The sequence below is a fragment of the Scyliorhinus torazame genome, chromosome 3 (genome assembly GCF_047496885.1).
Source record: "Scyliorhinus torazame isolate Kashiwa2021f chromosome 3, sScyTor2.1, whole genome shotgun sequence".
NCBI classification, from domain to species: domain Eukaryota; kingdom Metazoa; phylum Chordata; class Chondrichthyes; order Carcharhiniformes; family Scyliorhinidae; genus Scyliorhinus; species Scyliorhinus torazame.
Genome location: NC_092709.1, coordinates 106588158 through 106608095, shown reverse-complemented (window position 1 = coordinate 106608095; position 19938 = coordinate 106588158). Strand labels below are relative to the sequence as shown.

General features: G+C 43.5%; 1 protein-coding gene across 4 annotated transcripts in view; it reads left to right on the top strand.

Moving 5' to 3' along the window:
* arhgap10 (Rho GTPase activating protein 10) overlaps window positions 1–19938 on the top strand; it is a 284335-nt gene that overhangs the window by 87092 nt on the left and 177305 nt on the right. For all 4 annotated transcript variants that reach the window (XM_072496090.1, XM_072496089.1, XM_072496091.1 and 1 more), the window contains exon 3: window positions 8230–8291. In XM_072496090.1, the coding sequence (XP_072352191.1) occupies window positions 8230–8291 (62 nt within the window). The remainder of the gene's footprint in view (window positions 1–8229; window positions 8292–19938) is intronic.

Sequence of the window (19938 nt, the reverse complement as noted above, 5' to 3'; positions counted from 1 at the left end):
GATGGAAGCAGGAATTTTTTTCTTTTTTTAAATAAATGTAGAGTACCTAATTATTATTCTTTTTCCAATTAAGGGGAAATTTAGCGTGGCCAATCTACCTAGCCAGCACATCTTTTGTGTTGTGGGGGTGGGTCCCACGCAAAGGAGAGTGGATATGCAAGGAGGAGAATATGCAAACACCACATGGACAGTGACCTGGGGCCGGGATCGAACCTGGGTCCTCAGCGCTGTGAACAGCAGTGCTAACCACTGCGCCACCGTGGCACCCTCAAGGTGGAGGCAGGCATGATAGCAACATTTAAGATGTACCTTGATAGACTCATGAATGGGCGGGGAATGGAGGGATACAGATTGTTTGAGCAATAAGTAGTAGATCTAAATAAGGCATCTGGATCTGTGCAGGCTTGATGGGCTGAAGGGCCTGTTCCTGTGCTGTAATGCTCATTGTTCTTTGTTAAAGATTTTGCTGAAACATTTCTGTGGACTTAATGTTCGATCAGAAACTGTTTGATTGGTCCACCTTAGCTCAAAGTCATATTTCAAAAGTCTCCAGGATCACCAACCTTTTCACTACTTTTGCTATCCACTGTTTACACTATAGTCTCTACAGTCTGTGTAACTGAGTCATGTACATCTTTTGCCAAAGAAGCGTTTGCATTTATTAAGCATATGGACTCAAAGTAAACTAGCTAATGTAACTCACGTTATAACAGGTTAAAAATGATCAAACTCTCAGCAGATCAGCTTTGATATTGTCAGATAGAATTGTTGCATTTGGAAACAAGTGATTCGATTGTGTCAGGATAAAAGTGAGTTCCCAGATAATCTTATGTAAAAGATGTGATTTTGATAACTATTTTATGAAGTTCCATTGTATCGTTTTGCAGGAGATTGTTGATAAGCTTTGTTTGCATAGAGTTGGTTTTATATTCTTGTCTCCATATGAATTAAGGTTGCCAGCTCTGGATGCATTCCTAACGGCTTGACCATGTGACATTTAACTGCCGTTTAGAATTGTTTTTGAATGGGGGACACGGTAGCACAGGGGGAGCATAGTAGCACAGTGGTTAGCACAGTTGCTTCACAGCTCCAGGGTCCCAGGTTTGATTCCCGGCTTGGGTCACTGTCTGTGCGGAGTTTGCATTTTCTCCTCATGTCTGCATGGGTTTCCTTCGGGTGCTCCAGTTTCCTCCCATAGTCCAAATATGTGCAAGATAGGTGGATTGGCCATGCTAAATTGCCCCTTCGTGTCCAAAAAGGTTGGGTTGGGTGGGGTTACTGGGTTATGGGGATAGGGTGGGGATGTGGGCTTGGGTAGGGTGCTCTTTCCAAGTGCCGGTGCAGACTCGCTGGGCCGAATGGCCTCCTTCTGCACTGTAAATTCTGTGATTCTATGATTCTATAAAAGGGCCTCTTTGCTTGAGCAGAAAATTAATTAATTGAAGAATAGTTAGAGGATACCTATGTTGTGTGGAAATAGAATGCCGTGTATTTTGCTTTTTTAATAAACCCATCTTGTCTTACAAAAGCAAGATTAAGGTGTATCTACATTTTTAGGCTTGCTTTTTTGGAAACTTAGAAGTTTCATCAGCCCAAGTAATTTTCCTAAATTTAGAAGATATAAGTTATGAAATAATGTATTGGAAAGTGAAGAAGTCCGATCTGAAACTAATGCCCTCAAAGGTAAAAGGTAACTGCAAAGGTATGAGGCGTGAGTTGGCTCATATAGATTGAGGAACTTCATTAATTCGCATGACTGTACATAGATGATGGTTAATATTTAAGGAATGAGTGTATGCATTGCAACAGTTATACATTCCTTTCTGGTGAAAAAACAGCAGCCCAACCATGGCTAACAAAATAAGTTAAGGATAGATCCAAAGAGGAGGCATATAAAGTTGTTAGAAAAGTAGCAAGCCTCCGTGTAGGGAGCAGTTCAGAATTCAGCAAAGGAGGATCAAGAGATTGACTAAGAGGGAAACATGTTTGGACGGCACGGTGGAGCAGTGGTTCGATCCTGGCCCCGGGATCACTGACGGTGTAGAATTTGCGTATTCTCACCGTATCTGCGTGAGTCTCACTCCCGTAACCCAAGACCTGAAAGGTAGGTGGATTGGCCATGCTAAATTGTCCCTTATAAGCTAATTTGTCCCTGAATTTAAAAAAAAGAGAGGGAAACAAGTTTGAGAGTAAACTTGCAAGTAACATAAAAGTTGGTTGTAAAAGCTTCTTATATATCTATATATATATACATATACATATATATATATAAATAATCCAATTTGTGAAGACAAACATAGGTCCCTTACGGTCTGAAACAGGAGAATTTATAATGGAGAACAAGGAAATGGCAAAGCAATTAAACAACTACTTTAGTTCTGTTTTTATGGAGGAAGACACAAAGAACTTCTCAAAAAAGCTGAGGATCCAAGAGTCCAGTACAAATGAGGAATTAAAGGAAATTAGTATCATTAAAAATAAGTGTTCAGGAAATTATTGGTACAGGGTCTGATGATCTACATGCCAGGGTACTAAAGGAGGTGGCCATGGAAATGGTGGATGCATTGGTTGTCATCTTCCAAAATTCTGTAGATTCTGGGACAGTCCCAGCAGATAAGAGGGTGGCAAATGTAACCTCGCTGTTTTCAAAATAGAGGTAGGAAGAAAGCAGGCAATTACATACCGGTTAGCCTAATATCAGTAGTTGAGAAAATGCCAGGGTTTAAAGAATGTGGTAACAGGACACTTAGAAAATATCAACGGGTTTAGACAAATGCAACATGGATTTATGAAAGGGAAATCACGTTTGAGCAATTTACTGGAGTTTTTTTGAGAATGTAACTAGTAGAATAGGCAAGGGTGAACCAGTGGATGTGGTGTATTTGGATTTTCAGATACATTTGATAAAGTCCCAAATAAGAGGTCTGTGTGAAAAATCAAAGTGCATGGGATTGGGGTTAAATTATTGGCATGGATTTAGAATCCATGTTTAGCAGACAGGAAGAGTAGGAATAAATATGTATTTTATGAAGTTCTAGGCGTTGACTACTTATCCTGCAGGGATCAGTGCTTGGGCCTCAGCTATGGACAATATACATTGATGATTTGGATGAAGCAACCAAATATCATACAAAGGTCTAGAGGTCAGAGTCTCAGGATATTTAGGGTAGGCTATTTAGGACTGAGATGGAGACAGATTCTTCACTGAGGGTGGTAAACCTGTGGAATTCTCCAGCTCAAAAGGTTGTGGAGGCCAAGTCACTGAATATATTTAAGAAGGAAATAGATACATTTCTACACTAAAGGTGTCAAAGTGTATGAGGTGTGTGTGGGAATATGGTGGTGAAATAGATCAGGACTACTGGTGGCGGCCATTAGCTGAGCGGTCACAGGAAAGGTGGCTCTCTCTCCTAGAAATCTCCTATTAGACCATCAAATGGGCACCAAAAGTACCAAAACATTCCCTCCAACCTAACCCCCACCTACCAGTCAACCGATGGATGCTGGCGATCCAGCAGCCAAACTGAAAGGCTACCAAAAGCAGAGAAAGGAAAACCCCGACCCCAGAACCGGAGGAACCCACATGGCGACCCAGAAATGAGCATGATGGACCAAACAGGATCGCCAACTCTGACCCAATCGTCCACAGGGAAGCTGATGGAGTTCATCCCCGCTGAACTATGCAAACACCGAGAAGTAGTGAAAGAGGACCTCATGTTACCAATGAAGTCGGCAATAGAGACTGCGCTGGCCCCCCATATAGGAAGCAATGGACAGAGCGAAGCGGAGACTGGAGGCCCAAGCAGCTGCAATGCGGGACCTGGAGAAGGTAGCCACCAACCAAGATGAGTGGATTGCTTCGCTCGAAGCCGAGGTGGCATGGCTGGGGTCGACTCAGAAGGCACAAAAAGGGAAGGTGGGCGACCCAAGTAAACAGGCAGAACCTGCAGATTGTCGGACTACTGGAGGGCACAGAGCGTAAGCACCTAACAGAATTTGTCTTGAAGATGCTTGAGAAACTGGTTCGGGAGGAAGGCTTCACCAAACCCCTAGAAATGGACCGGGCCCACAGATTGTCCCGGCAAAAGCACAAACTGGGAGAACCATTACGAGCAATAATTGTGAAACGTCACCAGTTCTGAGATAAGGAACGGGTTTTTAACTGGGCAAGGAGCACACAGTCGTATAATTATCATAGAATCATAGAATTTACAGTGCAGAAGGAGGCCATTCGGCCCATCGAGTCTGCACCGGCTCTTGGAAAGAGCACCCTACCCAAGGTCAACACCTCCACCCTATCCCCATAACCCAGTAACCCCACCCGACACTAAGGGCAATTTAGCATGGCCAGTCCACCTAACCCGCACATCTTTGGACTGTGGGAGGAAACCGGAGCACCCGGAGGAAACCCACGCAGACACGGGGAGGATGTGCAGACTCCGCACAGACAGTGACCCAAGCTGGGAATCGAACCTGGGACCCTGGAGCTGTGAAGCAATTGTGCTAACCACCATGCTACCGTGCTGCCCTAGTGGGAAGGACACACAGTTCACATATATCAGGGCATTGGAGCGGACCTGGCCAAGCGCCAGGCAGAATTTAATGGGGCCAAAACCGCACTGTTTAAAAGTAAAGTGTGATTCGGAATGTTGTATTTGGCAAGACTATGGGTTACATTTAACAACAAAGGACATCATTTCAATATGCCGGAGGCAGCAAACGCATTCGTTCAAAAAAACAGACATGGGAAGAAGCAGTGAAGGAGACCAATGAGAATGTGGACCCATACAAGCCAAGAGGGGAAGGGAGTAACTGCACTAGGGGACATGAAGAGGGCTGGACAAGGGAATCAGATGGGTAGAAAATGGAAGGAACAATTTTTCTAGGAGGGTGTCACTATAATAGCGAGCAGGCTAGTGCACGGGAAGAGAGAGGAGGGGGGCTGTGGTATAGGGAGAGCCTAGTTGGGGGGGGGGGTGGATGGAGAGGGGGGGGGTGGATGGAGAGGGGGGGGGTGGATGGAGAGGTGGGGGGGTGGGAGAACAGGAAACCCCAGCAGCCTCGGTCACCCATACCTTCCATCACAACTTCCGAAGTCAGATTGGCCTTCTTGACAGTGAACCCTCGGAAAGCGATGGGTCCTGACGGAGTCCCTGGTCGTGCACTCCGATCCTGCGTGGACCAATTGGCAGATGTGCTCACGGTCTTCTTCAACTTCTCCCTCCTCTATTCTGTGATCCCCACCTGCTTCAAGAAGACCACCTTCATACCAGTGCCAAAGAAGAACCAGGCAACGTGCCTCAACGACTGCCATCCAGTGGCCTTGACATCTATCATTATGAAGTGCTTCGAGAGGTTGGTCATGAAACACATCAACTCCATACTCCCAGAATGCCTTGATCCACTGTAATTCACATACCGCCTCAACCGGTCCACAACAGACTCCCTCTCCCTGGCCCTACACTCATCCCTGGAGCGTCTCAGCAACAAGGACTCCTACGTCAGACTCCTATTCATTGATTACAGCTCTGCTTTCAGCACCATAATCCCAGCCAAGCTCATATCAAAGCTCCAAAACCAAGGACTTGGCTCCTCCGATCCTTGACTTCCTGACCCATGGATCACAATCAGTAAGGATAAACAACAACACCTCCTCCACGATAGTCCTCAATACCAGGGCCCCCTAAGGCTGTGTACTTAGCTCCCTACTATACGCCCTATACAAACATGACTGTGTGGCAAAATATGGCTCCAACTCCATCGACAAGTTGGCTGATGACACGACTATGGGTCAGATCTCAGAGTGCAGGAGGGAGATAGAGAACCTAGTGGAGTAGTGTAACAACAACAATTGCTCCCCCAATGTCAGCAAAACTAAAGAGCAGGTCATTGACTTCAGGAAGCAAAGTATTGTACAAACCCCTGTCTGCATCAATGGTGCCACAGTGGAGATCATTGACAGCTTCACATTCCTAGGTGTGCACATTACCAACAGCCAAATACTCAAGAAGCCTGGTGGTTGTAGCCACACTTAAGGACCTGGGACCAGTTCAGACACCACTGCAATCTCAGTGACATGTCTATTGTGGCCCCCATCTGCAAAAAACATAAATTCGTCCCGGCAAAGATAGACGCTACTTACAAAGCATGGAAAAAGGACAAAGGGACCTGTATGTGGCTGGTAAAATGGCAACCCTGGGGAAACTAGCAGAGAAGCTTCATCTCCCAAAAGGGAACAAACTCCACTACCTGCAGCTACAGGACTCCCTGTGCAAGGAGGCTACTACATTCCCCCAATACCCGGACACATCTTACTGGATAAACTATTGGCTCAGGATGAACTAGAGGACAGTAAATGTACCGGCATATATGGACGACTGTTAGATGAGATAAGGGCCCCACTGGACGAACATGAGAAAGGTGGGAGGAGGAACTGGGCATGGAGATTGGCGGAGGACTCTGGATCAAAGCTCGGCACAGGGTAAACTCCACTTCATGCACAAGGCTAAGCCTAACGCAACTAATGGTGGTGCACAGGGCGCACCTGACCAGGACACACATGAGCTGCTTCTTTACAGCGGTGGAGGATAAATATGAGCAGTAAAGGGAGGTCTGGCCAACCACACTCACATGTTCTGGTCCTGCCCCAAGCTGAGCAGATTCTGGACCACCTTCTTTGAGGTCATGTACAGGATGGTGGGGATGAAGTTGAAGCCATGCCCATTAGTGGCGGTCTTCAGGAGTATCCAGAGCTCTTTGTGGGGAGAGGGGCTGATGCCCTGGCATTTGCCTCCCTGATTGCCCGGCGGAGACTCATGCTCGGATGGAGGTCAGCAGCCCCACCAGGGCCTCAGACTGTCTATCCAACCTAGCGGAGTTCCTAAAACTAGAAAAAATAAAACTTAACATTGGGGGATCAGAGGAAGTGTTCCACCACACGTGGAAGCAATTCACCAGCCTCTTCGAAGGCCTGTTCGTGACCAGCAACTAGAGAGAAGGTGGTGGGGGAAGAGAAATAGTCAGTGGGGGGGTGGCGGCGGCGGCGGCAAGAGGAAGAGGGAAACGCCTATACTACAGCGAGGAGAAGGTGAAATCTTCAAAACAGCGTAGACCAATTGTCTTTTCTTTCAGCACAAGTGTAAATTTTGACCACATCTCTGATATGTATCGCAGAAAGGTGTAATTTATTTATTATGTCTGGTAAGATTGACGCAACTATACAATTGAATTATATGTTTATTAGATTTTCCTGTCATAAACGCAAAACCTCAGTAAAAACACTTATATGCTGCTAAAACCTGCTCAGTTTTAAAGATTTTTTCCCACAGGATTAATTTTGGTTTTTTTGCATATTAAATTACTTCACTTATCGAGAAGTAGACTACAATTATTAGTTTTTTGATCAACAAGTAAAAGTGCTCAGTTCAATTTCCTCCACTGAACCAAATCCATTATAATATTTATGGAAATTGAGGATCATTGCGGAAAAGTCAATGGGCAATAGGGAGGTGCCAATAATATAGAAACTGGTTAATGTGGTGCCCGTATTCAAAAAGGGGCGACAAAACAAAACTGGCAAACGAGTGTAAAGTATTGCACGTAGAAAGGAGTAATGGTGGCACACATTCTCCGGATGGTTTTGTAATAGTTCTGTACAGAAAACATTTTGAGGACTTGGTGGACTCCGTGTCCAACGTGTTAACCATTGCAGAGTATCAATCAACAATAAGTAACCAAAACAGTAGAGCACAAGTGTGAGGAAGCCATGAACAAATTGTACAGTTCTCTTGGGGATTAAGGTTTAAACAAGCAAAATATAATTTTCGGATTGATATCTGTAATCTTTTCATGTGGAGAGTGATCAACGCCTGGAAGGCATTTCAGCGAGAGTAATGAAAGCAAATGTTCTGCAATTATTTCAGAAAGAGCTGGATGATGAATTTTCCCTTTCTTGTCCATTAGGATCTTGTGCGATTGAGGTTCTTTATCCATGTTAATACCCACACTGTCCTGACTTTGCATTGTGGGTGCGGGAAGATAATAAATTATACAATCACTATAAATGGCTGGAGTATAAAAGGCCCCAGAACAGCTGACTTACACTCATAGTCCCCCCCAGTTGACTTTGGGACGCTGACTGCTCTTGGCAATAGGAAAACCACTTACTTAGACCACTGCAAAATCATTATGGTAATTTATTTCTTAACATGTTTTGGAATTCCATTCCAGATGAGTCACTTCAGGAGTTTGCAGCATTTTTACACAACCTCGAGGAACAAAGAAAAATGATGGTAAGCAGAAATGTGTTTGGGGAGTGGTGGTGGGGGGAGGGCGGTAGAAGGAAATTTGTGTTTGCATGCTTCAGCTATGTAGCCTGGCAACTATCATGCCTGTTTGCTTAATTTATATATACAGAATCCTGCTGAGATCAATTTGTCAAAAACAAAATTCATATTAAAAGGAAATTTGATTGGACTACACTGCAGCATGTACAGTATGTTCTTTATGTATGCATTCTTCCACTCTCCTTCCTAATTCTCCCAAGAGCCAAAGGTCATTGCTTGTTGCTGTCATTTGTGTCAGTCTGCTTTGTACAGTTCCCACTAAACCATTCCCGCTCAGCTGTTGTCCTCCAGGTGCATGATGGCCTTCATTTTGTTTCTGGCTGATTCTGAACATGAGATCAGTTTTGTCATTTGATTTGTTTTCTTTGTCCGATCTGTTTTGAAGATTGGCGATTTAAAACCTGGACTGCAATTTATCTTCAGTTTCTTATTATAATTGCTCTGTTATTGTTGATCTGCAGCTGGATGATTCCAGTTTAGGTTTTATATTGGTATTCCATCTGAATTTAAAGGTAGCTGCTGTTTTGCAAATAGTATTCTCCCTGTGCATTTACTCCTGGACAGGTGTGTGTGTGTGGGGGGGGGGGGGGGAGAGAATCAGAATTTTAACCGTTAACCACTTAATTGGTTTGATCAGTTTATGTTGGGGTGTTGTTGCACATGTATCTGATATGGAAAGTGGAAAGTAAGGGGTCGGTGGGAGTGCTTTGTGTTCAGCTGCGTTTGGAATAAAATACAATGGCAACATTGTACTGCTACATTTCCTGACCTCGCACACGTCTGCCATTTTGAACCTATCCCACCTCAACCACTCCAAAACTGGTGTATCTGTTGGGATGATGTGGCAAAGTCCATTTTAATCGTGGCTTGCATTTTGGGCCAGTTTGGGAACTTCTTCAGAACTACCCCTCACTGGGAAAATGCTCTGGCTTCGTATTGTTGGCACAGAGTTTTCTAGGGCGCTGGATAAGTTCCCAGGCTAATCTACAATTCCAGCCTCTGCTAAAGCTTTGTACATTCTAGATCTTACCAAATGGATTTCTGAAATTTGTTCACTGATCTTAAGCATTTCAGCAGCAGTAATGGCAAAATCCTAGAGCTCTGTTTCCTCAATGATTCCTGCAATTGGCTAAATTTGTGTTTCTTTGAAAAGTTGTATATTAATTATTTTTGCTTTTTAATTGAGTTAAGTTATAAATCAGCATTTTCTTCCCTGGGCGGCACAGTGATGCACTGATGCCCAGCACTGCTGCCTCCCAGCACTGAGAACTCAGGTTCGATCCTGGTACAGGTCTGTGTGGAGTTTCCACATTCTCCCCATCTCTGCATAGGTCTCACCCCCACAACCCAAAGATGTACAGGGTAGGTCGATTCGCCCCTTAATTAGAAAAAAAAAATTGGGTACTTCAATTTTTAAAAAAAAAATCCATTTTGTTTCAGTGATTTGCCATCATTTTTTCCCCCTTGCCCCTGAAGGTTTTGACTCTTGCCGGACAATACTACAGAGGTACCAGTAGCCCTTGGAGGCTTTTTCCGTATGTGAGGCATGTGCGGTTAAAATGAAGGCTGTTATTTGCTCCCCTTTGATCATGCTACTTCTGCTGTACCCCAATGTTTACTTGCCTGTTTGATCAAATGAGTGGGACACCCACAGGGAGGCAGTGGACTTGTCTTTAAGTATCCAGATCGGCACTTAGTAACGCCATTGGAACCTGACTGCAATGTTAGTCAGAGGCCTGAGCAGTGATGGTTTCCCAGTCAGCCCAGACATTGCCAGGAGGTTGATGGTGGCTGGGATGAGGCCTAGGCAGGTAATATTTAAATTTAACTTTAGGTTTGTTTGTGAGGCAAGGAAGAGCACAAGTAGATCAACAGCAAATTGCATGTAAATGAAGCTGGAAATCCCTGGCTTGTTGCCCACTTTGGGGCCTTGTACGAACTGTGTCCAGACCCTCCTCTCTCATCACCGTCCCTCTGGAAATGGGGATCGATGTTTGCTGACTATCTGTGGCGCAGATTGACAACCAAGACTGATACTCAATACACTCGTGTGTCCTTTTGAGAGAGACCTTGGCTGATTTTATTCCCCAACCCCACCCTAATTTCTCCTCGCCTAAGGTGCTGCCTTTATTTTCTCACTGGCTGAGGTCAGATAACATAGGGCATGAAACCTGAGCTGACCTCTTTGTGTAGCTTAAACCATAGAGGGCAGTAATAATATCTAGAAACATGTGAAAGCCTTTTTGGAAAAAAAGCTTTAAAAAAATGTTCCATTGCATGGTTTAACAAACTTTTGTTGTTTTGGAGATAGATTTTTGTTTAATTCAATATCTGTTCCCATTCTAAACTAATTTAAAATTATGACAGCTCTTTTCTCCCTGTTATTTACACACCTTAGTTGCTATGAACAGTGCTGTTGTTTAATTTGCCAGACTGGTTGGGTGTGACTCTTGGAATAATGATTACCGTGACTGGTTAAAATGTGTGCTGTGCATACTCTGTGTGGCAATCTCAGCAGGCTCCAGCGTACCACTTTTAGAATAAAGTGTGAATCTGCTTCCTGGCATGAGTTTACCATTTCAATAGTTGAGCAGTTAAGTGCCAGCTGTGGTTCACTCGATAGTACCCCCTGCTTCTCTGAGTCAAAAGTTTAAATTCCACTCCACACGAGCACAAAACATCAAGGCCGACACTTCAGTGCAGTGATGGAGGTGCCATCTTTTTGATGGAAAGGTAAACCAAGCCTGCCCCCTCTGGATATGAAGGGTGGTACCCTTTCAAAGAAGAATTATCCCCGATGTACAAGCCAATATTTATCCCTCAATCAACATCACTGAAACAAATTACTTCGTTTTTATCATGTGCTGCGCCGAATTCTTCCATTTTGAGACCGAGTACAGTGGCGGGCAACTCTGGCGGTGCCTATCCTGCCGACCAGAATACCGTGATCCCGCGCCACATTCTGCCTGGGAAGCTCATTAATTATACACAAGCGAGGCGTCCTCCATCTCTCCTAGCGGGCAGGCAGCTGATTCATTCACCAATACTCAACAGGTTCAAAGGGCCCGACGCCATATTTAAATCCCAATCCGACGCACTCGTGTGGCTCTCTTTAGCACACCTGTCTTCACTAGACTGGACAGGATGTCAGTAACCCAGAGGGAAAAGGCTTGCAGCCTCAAAAGGAAGTCTGTTCCTGGATTCAACCACCCTCCCACCGAGCCCATGACCTGCGAGCTGCCTATGCCCCACTTGGACCCCTACCCACCACACCTGGAATCTTTATCCTTCCAGTAAACAACGTGATAGCCCTTTGACCCATTTGTGAACTTTTCATGCAGCCTTGTCGGGGTCCAGATTCCCCACCCTCGGTCTTCACTCTGCCTTCCATTGTTTTGCATAAGACCAAAAGACATAGGAGCAGCATTAGGCCACTGGGCCCATCGAGTCTGCTCCGCCATTCAATCATGACTGATATTTTTCTCATCCCCATTCTCCTGCCTTCTCCCCATAACCCCTGATCCCCTTATCTGTCTCTGTCTTTTTTTTAATAAACATTTTATGGAGGTATTTTTGCTATTGTAACAACAACAAAATAAACAATGTACATGAAACTATAAACATAGTGCAAAAGCCATCTCCCTTCCTTACAGGTCCCACCTGTATTAACCCTCTACTCTAAGCTAAACGAATCTCCCCCCCCCCCCCCCTGTTGCCACCTCCGGGCGAACCCTAACAGTGAGTCTCTCAAGGTGAACTTGATTTTCTCAAAACAGAGAAAGGAAGCCATGTCCGATAGCCAAGTCTCCGACTTCAGGGGCTTTGAGTCCCTCCAAGCTAATAGTATCCATTTCCAGGCAACCAGGGAAGCAAAGACTAGAACGTCTACCTCTTTCTCCTCCTGGATTCCCGGGTCTACCGACACCCATTCGGATCCTCTGGTCGCAGGGAGGATGCAGCCGGAGAATCCCGCCCTCGTTGTCAAAGCTTAGCATCCTGCACTCATCAGGACAAAGGCAAGTGCCAAATTTCAAATGATCACAAAAATTTAAACTACAGGAGAAAGCAGGAGACTGGTAGACAGGTCGACACCGACTGGGGCACTGCTGTAGAGAAAGCAAAGGCTAACTATAGGTTCACTAAGCTCCTGAGTCACTCAATAAATCTTGCACTTTTTGGCAAGTTCAATTGGTAATTCATGTGCAAATGCAGTAACTTCATAGAATTCATGCGCAAGTTGAGAGCGAGATGCTATTTTTGCGAGGCCAATAGCAAAGAGGCACAAACTGTCCAGGTACTAGCTGTTTTCTCTTCCTCACCACAAGTTGGTGGTCATTTTACACATTGGCTAGTGCCATTAAACACATTATTTTGGCACAAGTTCTGAGTCTAAGGGCGTGATCCATTTGGTCCCTTGAGTTGGTTCATCCTGACCCCATCACCTTTGACTCCCTGCAGATCAAATATCTGTCCAACTCGGACAGCAGGAATAGCCCCCCTGCTCCTCTTTGAAATTGTGTCATGTGATCTTCCATATTCATCCAAGCAGGCAGTTGGAGCTTCGGTTTAACAGCTCCTTATCTCAGCGACCGCATTTCTGACAGTGCAACATTCCCTCAGTATTGTACTGAAAATCAGCCTTTATTTTTGCGCTCAAGCCCTGTAATGGGACTTGAACCCAGAACTTTATAACTCCGGTGTCAGTGCTGCCAACTGAACCATGGCCGGTACTAGGGGAGCTGACCAGCTAAAGTGGCACACTGCAGCAAATTCTGGTACTATATTGAGGTAGAGCTTCATGCTGCTGCTGACAGTCGAACTCCTGTGAGAATTAAGCTCAGTACAAAGTAGTTAAAACTGCCAAAATAACTGCCTTGGTCAAACATGGGAATTATCCTCAATTTGTTTTCTCTGAACACAGCAAATATTCCCATGTGAAACTCTCACATAGTCACATGTGTTTTTATGAGAGTAACTCAGTGAGGGGTAGTTTTATTATTACTGTCCTCACTGGAAAGGAAACGCACCAGCTTTAAGCAGAACAATGGAAGGATTTTGTTTATCAAAGACATTTCCCTAAAGAGATACACTTCGTATATGTTGCTGAATCTGTACAGTAGTCCATAGATTTTTAGATGAGCCAAACTGGTCGAGTTCCACTGGGTGTAAATGATTAAGATTATTGGTCATGATGTTGATGGGACAGAGAACGTTTTTTTGGAAAGGGGCGGTTTTGCGCTGGCCTGGAGAGGAACCCCAATCTCATAATAACACCGAAGCTCCCTCCAATTGCAGGCAAGTCTCCTCCACCACCAGTAAATGACACCCCGTTATGAGATCCCCAAATGCCCCCCCTCAGGCCCCGTCTCTTGGCAGTGCCAATCTGGTGCTGTGGACTTCGAGTGGGGCAAGGAGGTGAGTACCTTTTCTACACTTATCTCCAGGTTGCTGAGGGGAGTTCTTCATGGGAGGTGGGGGTCATCAGGGCTCCGGTTGGGCTGGAGGGGCTCAGGTTGGGGCTCTTTCCCGGGATGGGGGTAGTGTAGCAGGCCTTCCCTCTGCAGCATTAAAAATTGTCTTTCAGCATGTCAAATTGTAGTTAAAGGTCATCCCTCTGATGTGTTGGAACCCCTTGATGTTGCTCCCAGCATGTAAATGCTGAGGAAACCTTTCATTGTAGTTATTAGTGATCTGTCTTAAATTTAATTTATGAACCTATTTGGGATCCATGGGGAAAGGAGTTTAACAGGAAGGATGGTTGATTCGTAACGGCAGACATTTCTGATAATAGTTCATGACAAACAACAAAAATATACCCCAGTGAGGAAGAAGGATTCTAGGAATGGGATAAATCAACCATGGTTAACCAAGGAAGTGAAGAATAGTATTAAACCGAAAGAAAAAGCGCATAATGTGGCAAAGATTAATGGTAAGGCAGAGGATTGGGAAAGTTTTAAAAACCAACAAAAGATTACCAAAAAAAATAAGAGAGAAGAAGATAAATATGAGGGTAGACTAGCAAGTAATATAAAAACAGCCAGCAAGAGTTTCTTTAAATATGTAAAGAGGAAGAGAGAGGCCAAAGGGAGCATAGGTCCCTTTGAGAATTAGACTGGGAAATAATAATGGGGAACCAGGAAATGACAGAAGAGTTTAACAAATACTTTTGTATCAGTCTTCACAGTGGAAGACACTAATAACATTCCAAAAATAAATAATCAAATAAATATTCAAACTATGAGGAGCGGTTGAATAAACTCGGTTTGTTCTCACTGGAACGACGGAGGTTGAGGGGCGACCTGTTAGAGGTCTACAAAATTATGAGGGGCATAGACAGAGTGGATAGTCAGAGGGGTCAATTACTAGGGGGCATAGGTTTAAGGTGAGAGGGGCAAGGTTTAGAGTAGATGTACGAGGCAAGTTTTTTTACACCGAGGGTAGTGGGTGCCTGGAACTCGCTGTCGGAGGAGGTGGTGGAAGCAGGGACGATAGGGACATTTAAGGGGCACCTTGACAAATACATGAATAGGATGGGAATAGAGGGATACGGACCCAGGAAGTGTAGAAGATTGTAGTTTAGTCGGGCAGCATGGTCGGCACGGGCTTGGAGGGCCGAAGGGCCTGTTCCTGTGCTGTACATTTCTTTGTTCTTTGGAAGAAGGAGGGGAGGAAATAAATACAATAACAATCACTAGGGACTAAAGCCCGATACCCGAAACCTGATGGGTTGCATCCCAGGATATTAAAGGAAGTAACTATACAGTGATAGTGGATGCACTGGTATTAATCTTCCAAGAATCCTTAAATTCCGGAAAAGTCTCAGATGATTGGCAAACTGCCAATGTAACACCGTTATTCAAAAAAGGAGGAAGACAAAAATATACGTAACTATAGGCCAGTTAGCTTAACTTCTGTCAATGGGAAAATGTTACAGTTGATTATAAAGGATATTAAAGCAGAGCATTTAGAAATGCATAATATAATCAAACAGAGTCATGTCTGACAAATTTATTAAAAATCTTTGAGGTGATAATGAGCAGGGCAGATGAAGAGGAACGAGTAGATGTAATACACTTGGATTTTCAAAAAGCATTTGATATAGTACCACACAAAAAGCTACTTAATAAGATAAGAACCCATGGTGTTGGGGATAATATATTAGCATGGATAGAGGATAGGCTAACTGATAGAAGACAGAGAGTTTGCATAAGAGGAGCATTTTCAGGATGGCAACCTGTAACTAGTAGAGTCCAAAGGGATCTGTGCTGGGGCCGCAATTATTTACAAAATTAATGACTTGGATGAGGGAAGTGAATGCATTATTGGCAAGTTTGCAGATGGCACAAAAATAGGCGGGGAAGGCAAATGGTGAGAATGACACAAAAAGTCTACAGAGGGATATAAACACGTTAGGTGAGTGGGCAAAAACTTGGCAGTTGCAATGTAATCTTTATTAGTGTCACAAGTAGGCTTACATTAACACGCATTGAAGTTATTGTGAAAATCCCCTAGTCGCCACACTCTGGCGCCTGTTCGGGTACACTGAGGGAGAATTCAGAATGTCCAATTCAACTAACAGCATGTCTTTCAGGACTAGTTGGAGGAACCCACGCAGACACTGGGAGAATGTGCAGGCTCCGCACAGACAGTGACCCAAACTGGGAATCAAACTCGGGTCCCTGGTGCTGTGAAACAAAGTGCTAACCACTGTGCTACTTAATGTATGAAAATGCAAAGATATGCACTTTGGTAGGAATAATAAAAGAGCTGAATCTTATTTAAATTGAGAAAGATTTCAGAAACCTGCAGCACAGAGGGATTTGGGGGGTCCTCGTGTGTCAATCCCAAAAGGTAGCATGCAAATTCCGCCGGTAATTGGGAAGGCAAATGGAATGTTTACCTTTTATTTCAAAGTGATTGGAATATAAAAATAGGGAAGTCTTGCTAAAACTATTCAAGGCACTAGTTAGACCACAACTGGAATACTGTGAACAGCTTTGGTCCCCTGATCTAAGGAAAGGTATACTGGCATTGGAGGCAGTCCAGAGAAGGTTCACTAGGTTGATCCCAGGTAGGAATTTTCTTATGAGGATACTGTTATGGCCAGGGTTCAAAGAACCCCAAAGTGTATCATGGAGTTCACCTGACCCACAACTTTTAATAGATTTAATACACGGCCCACTCTACAGGTGGGGTGCAGCAGAAATGGAGAAGTATTTTTTAAAGCAAAACAATGTTTATTCTATGAACTCAAGCTAACCTTTTTAAAACATACAGTGAACATCTTAGCAACCATTAATTCAACGACAACCCCCAAAGAATACAACACTAAGTAATCCTTATGCTGTCCTTTTAACATCCATAAGACTTAAAAAAGAACTTTTAACAGAAGCACATCAGGTTAAAGTCACTACTGAGAGCAGTTATTAGCTTTAAATCACCAAAGGATCGATTTACAGTTTTTAGATTACAGAGAGAGGGACTCATACCCCTTCTGGCTGTGACTGCAGCAATCCAGCTCTGAAAATGAAACTAAAACACACCCTGCAGCAACCAGCCTAAAACGAAAGTAAAAAGCTGACAGACAGCCCAGCTCCACCCACTCACTGACATCACTGCAGTAGTAAACACCCATTTCTTAAAGGTACTCTCACTACAGATATTTATATACACACCCATTTCTTAAAGGTACTCTCACATGACACCTCTCCCCTAGAAAAAAAAAACCCATCAACTTCAAGATGGTTTCATTTTTCACCTTTTCATATCCTTTAAGAAATGCACACAGTAAATATACTTTTATGTTGCAAAAAAAGACAACACACGCAAACAGGTACAACAATATAGTCCATTTTTTGTTTTTCCTCCAACTGGAATCCGTCTCGATTGACAGTCTCTTTGAACAAGAAGGTCTCTGCATGATCCGTACATTTCTCTACGCCTCGGCATTTCTCTTTAAAGTCAGACACTTTAGTTTAATCTGATCACAGAGTCCCTTGTAATTCTCCAACACGAGCATTGGTTATCACCGCTTTCAGGCAGTCAAATGCCTGTTGAAAGTCCGCTGTCCACTGAAATGTTCGACGTTTCTTCAGCAAGTCTATCAGTGGAGCAACCGCGCTACAAAAACTTTTCACAAATGTCCGATCAAATCCACTCATGCCAAGAAATCGCATTATTTCCCTTCGGCTTGAGGGTATCGCAAACTCCTCCATGACTGTTGGTTTCACATCCCGTGTGACCACTCGACCCTGTCCGATTGTATGGCCAAGGAAAGTGACTTGGGCTTTTCCAAATTCAGTTTTGGCTAGGTTTATCACCAAACCTGCCTCCTGAAGTCGATCGAATAACTCCATCAGATGTTTTAAATGTCCTTTCCATGGCTTGCTGAAAATTACCAGGCCGTCGATGTATACCGCACAATTGGGTAATCCTGAAACAACTTTGTTAGTTAACCGTTAAAATGTGGCTGGGGGTGTTTTTCATGCCAAATGGCATAACTTTGAATTGGTATATACCATCTGGAGTCACAAAAGCTGAGATCTCCTTCGCCCTTTTGGGTAAAGGTACCTGCCAGTAACCTTTAAGTAAATCCAGTTTGGAAATGAAAGCTGATTGTCCCACTTTCTCAATGCAATCCTCCAAACGTGGGATAGGATAAGAGTCCGTTCTTGTAACCGCATTAACCTTTCTATAGTCCACACACAACCGTTGGATACCGTCTGGTTTAGGCACCATCACTATGGGTGAGCTCCATTGGCTGCAACCCACTTCCCTTATGCCATTTTTAAGCATACTCTCACTCTCTTTGTTAACCTGTGCCAATTTTAAAGGGTTAAGTCTGTATGGATGTTGTTTGGTTGGAACAGCCTTTCCTACATCTACATCATGTATAGCCATTTTAATACTTCCCAATTTATCTCCACAAACTTGCCCATGTGATATCAATAACACTTTCAGGTCAGTCCTTTTATCCTCTGGAAGGTAACTCAACAATTTATCCCAATTTTTAAGAACATCCTCGTTTTCCAATTAATTTGAGGTATGTCAAATTCACAGTCATCTGGATTTGGTTCGTCACTTTGATAGAGAATCGTTAAAACCTCCTCCTTTTTCTCTCCTTCCCTTTCAAAGTACCTTTTAAGCATATACACATGACACACTTGGTGAGTCTTCCTTCTATCTGGTGTTTTTATCACATAATTCACCTCACTTAATTTCCTTTCAATGTGATGAGGTCCACAAAACCTAGCTTTTAAAGGTTCACCTACCACTGGTAACAATACTAAAACTCATTCTCCACTGGCAAAACTATGAACTTTGGATTTCTTGTCAGCTACCCGTTTCATCACATTTTGTGCAACTTTTAAATGTTGTCTAGCCAATTCACCTCTATTTAATCGTTCCCTAAAATTTGACATGTAATCCAATAATGTAATTTCCGATTTCTCTCACACCAATTTTTCCTTAATCAATTTAAGTGGGCCTCTTACCTCATGACCAAAAATTAGTTCAAAAGGACTGAATTTGGTTGACTCATTAGGTGCATTCTTCATTGCAAACAGTACGGATGGAATTTGTTTATCCCAATCCTCTGGATAATCTTGACAATAATCCCTTAACTGTCTTTAATGTCTGATGCCACCTTTCTAATGCTCCCTGCGATTCTGGATGGTATGCAGTTGATTTAAATTGTTTTATTCCTAAGCTATCCATAACTTCTTTGAATAACCTTGAGGTTAAAATGTAATCCTTGATCCGATTGTATTTCTGTGGGTAGTCCATATCTAGTAAAGAATTTAAGTAATTCATCCACAATCTTTTTAGCTGTAATATTGCATACTGGAATGGCCTCTGGAAAAGATGTTGATTCACACTTTTTGTTTTAGGAAGCGGTCCTACGCAATCAATTAGGACCCTTGTAAAAGGTTCCTCAAATGCTGCAATGGGTATTAAGGGTGCTGGTTTTATCACTGCTTGAGGTTTCCCTATCGCTGGACATGTGTGACATGATTGACAAAATGTAACTACATCTTTATGTAGTCCAGGCCAATAAAAATGTATTTGGATTTTAGCTTTAGTTTTCCTTATTCCCAAATGACCTCCCACTCCTCATGTGCAACTCGCAACACCTCCTTTCTATACCCTACCGGCAAGACTACTTGATGAGCTTCTGCCCACTTTTCATCCGCCTGCATGTGCAAAGGTCTCCATTTTCTCATCACGACATCTCTTTTACGGTAATAACACTCTGGTATGCACTCAGATTCCTCTTCCGTGTATGCTTTCTGATACATCCGTTTTATTTCTACATTTTTCTGTTGTAACTCCGCTAATTTTCCTGAACTAAAAATATCCATCTCATCCTCCACCTGCTCTTGTTCTTTGTTAACCATCTGATTAAAAATCATTTCTGATAATTGCACTTCAACGTCACCTTCACTCTTTGATTTCTCCTCTTGTCTTAACCTGTGATTTTGCAACCTTGTTACTACACCATCCAGAAAAATCCCAGGATATTCGTCCTTCAACACTTCAGTTGTATGATTTTCCACTGGCTTATCAACCACAGTAGGCATCACTCCCACTTGCG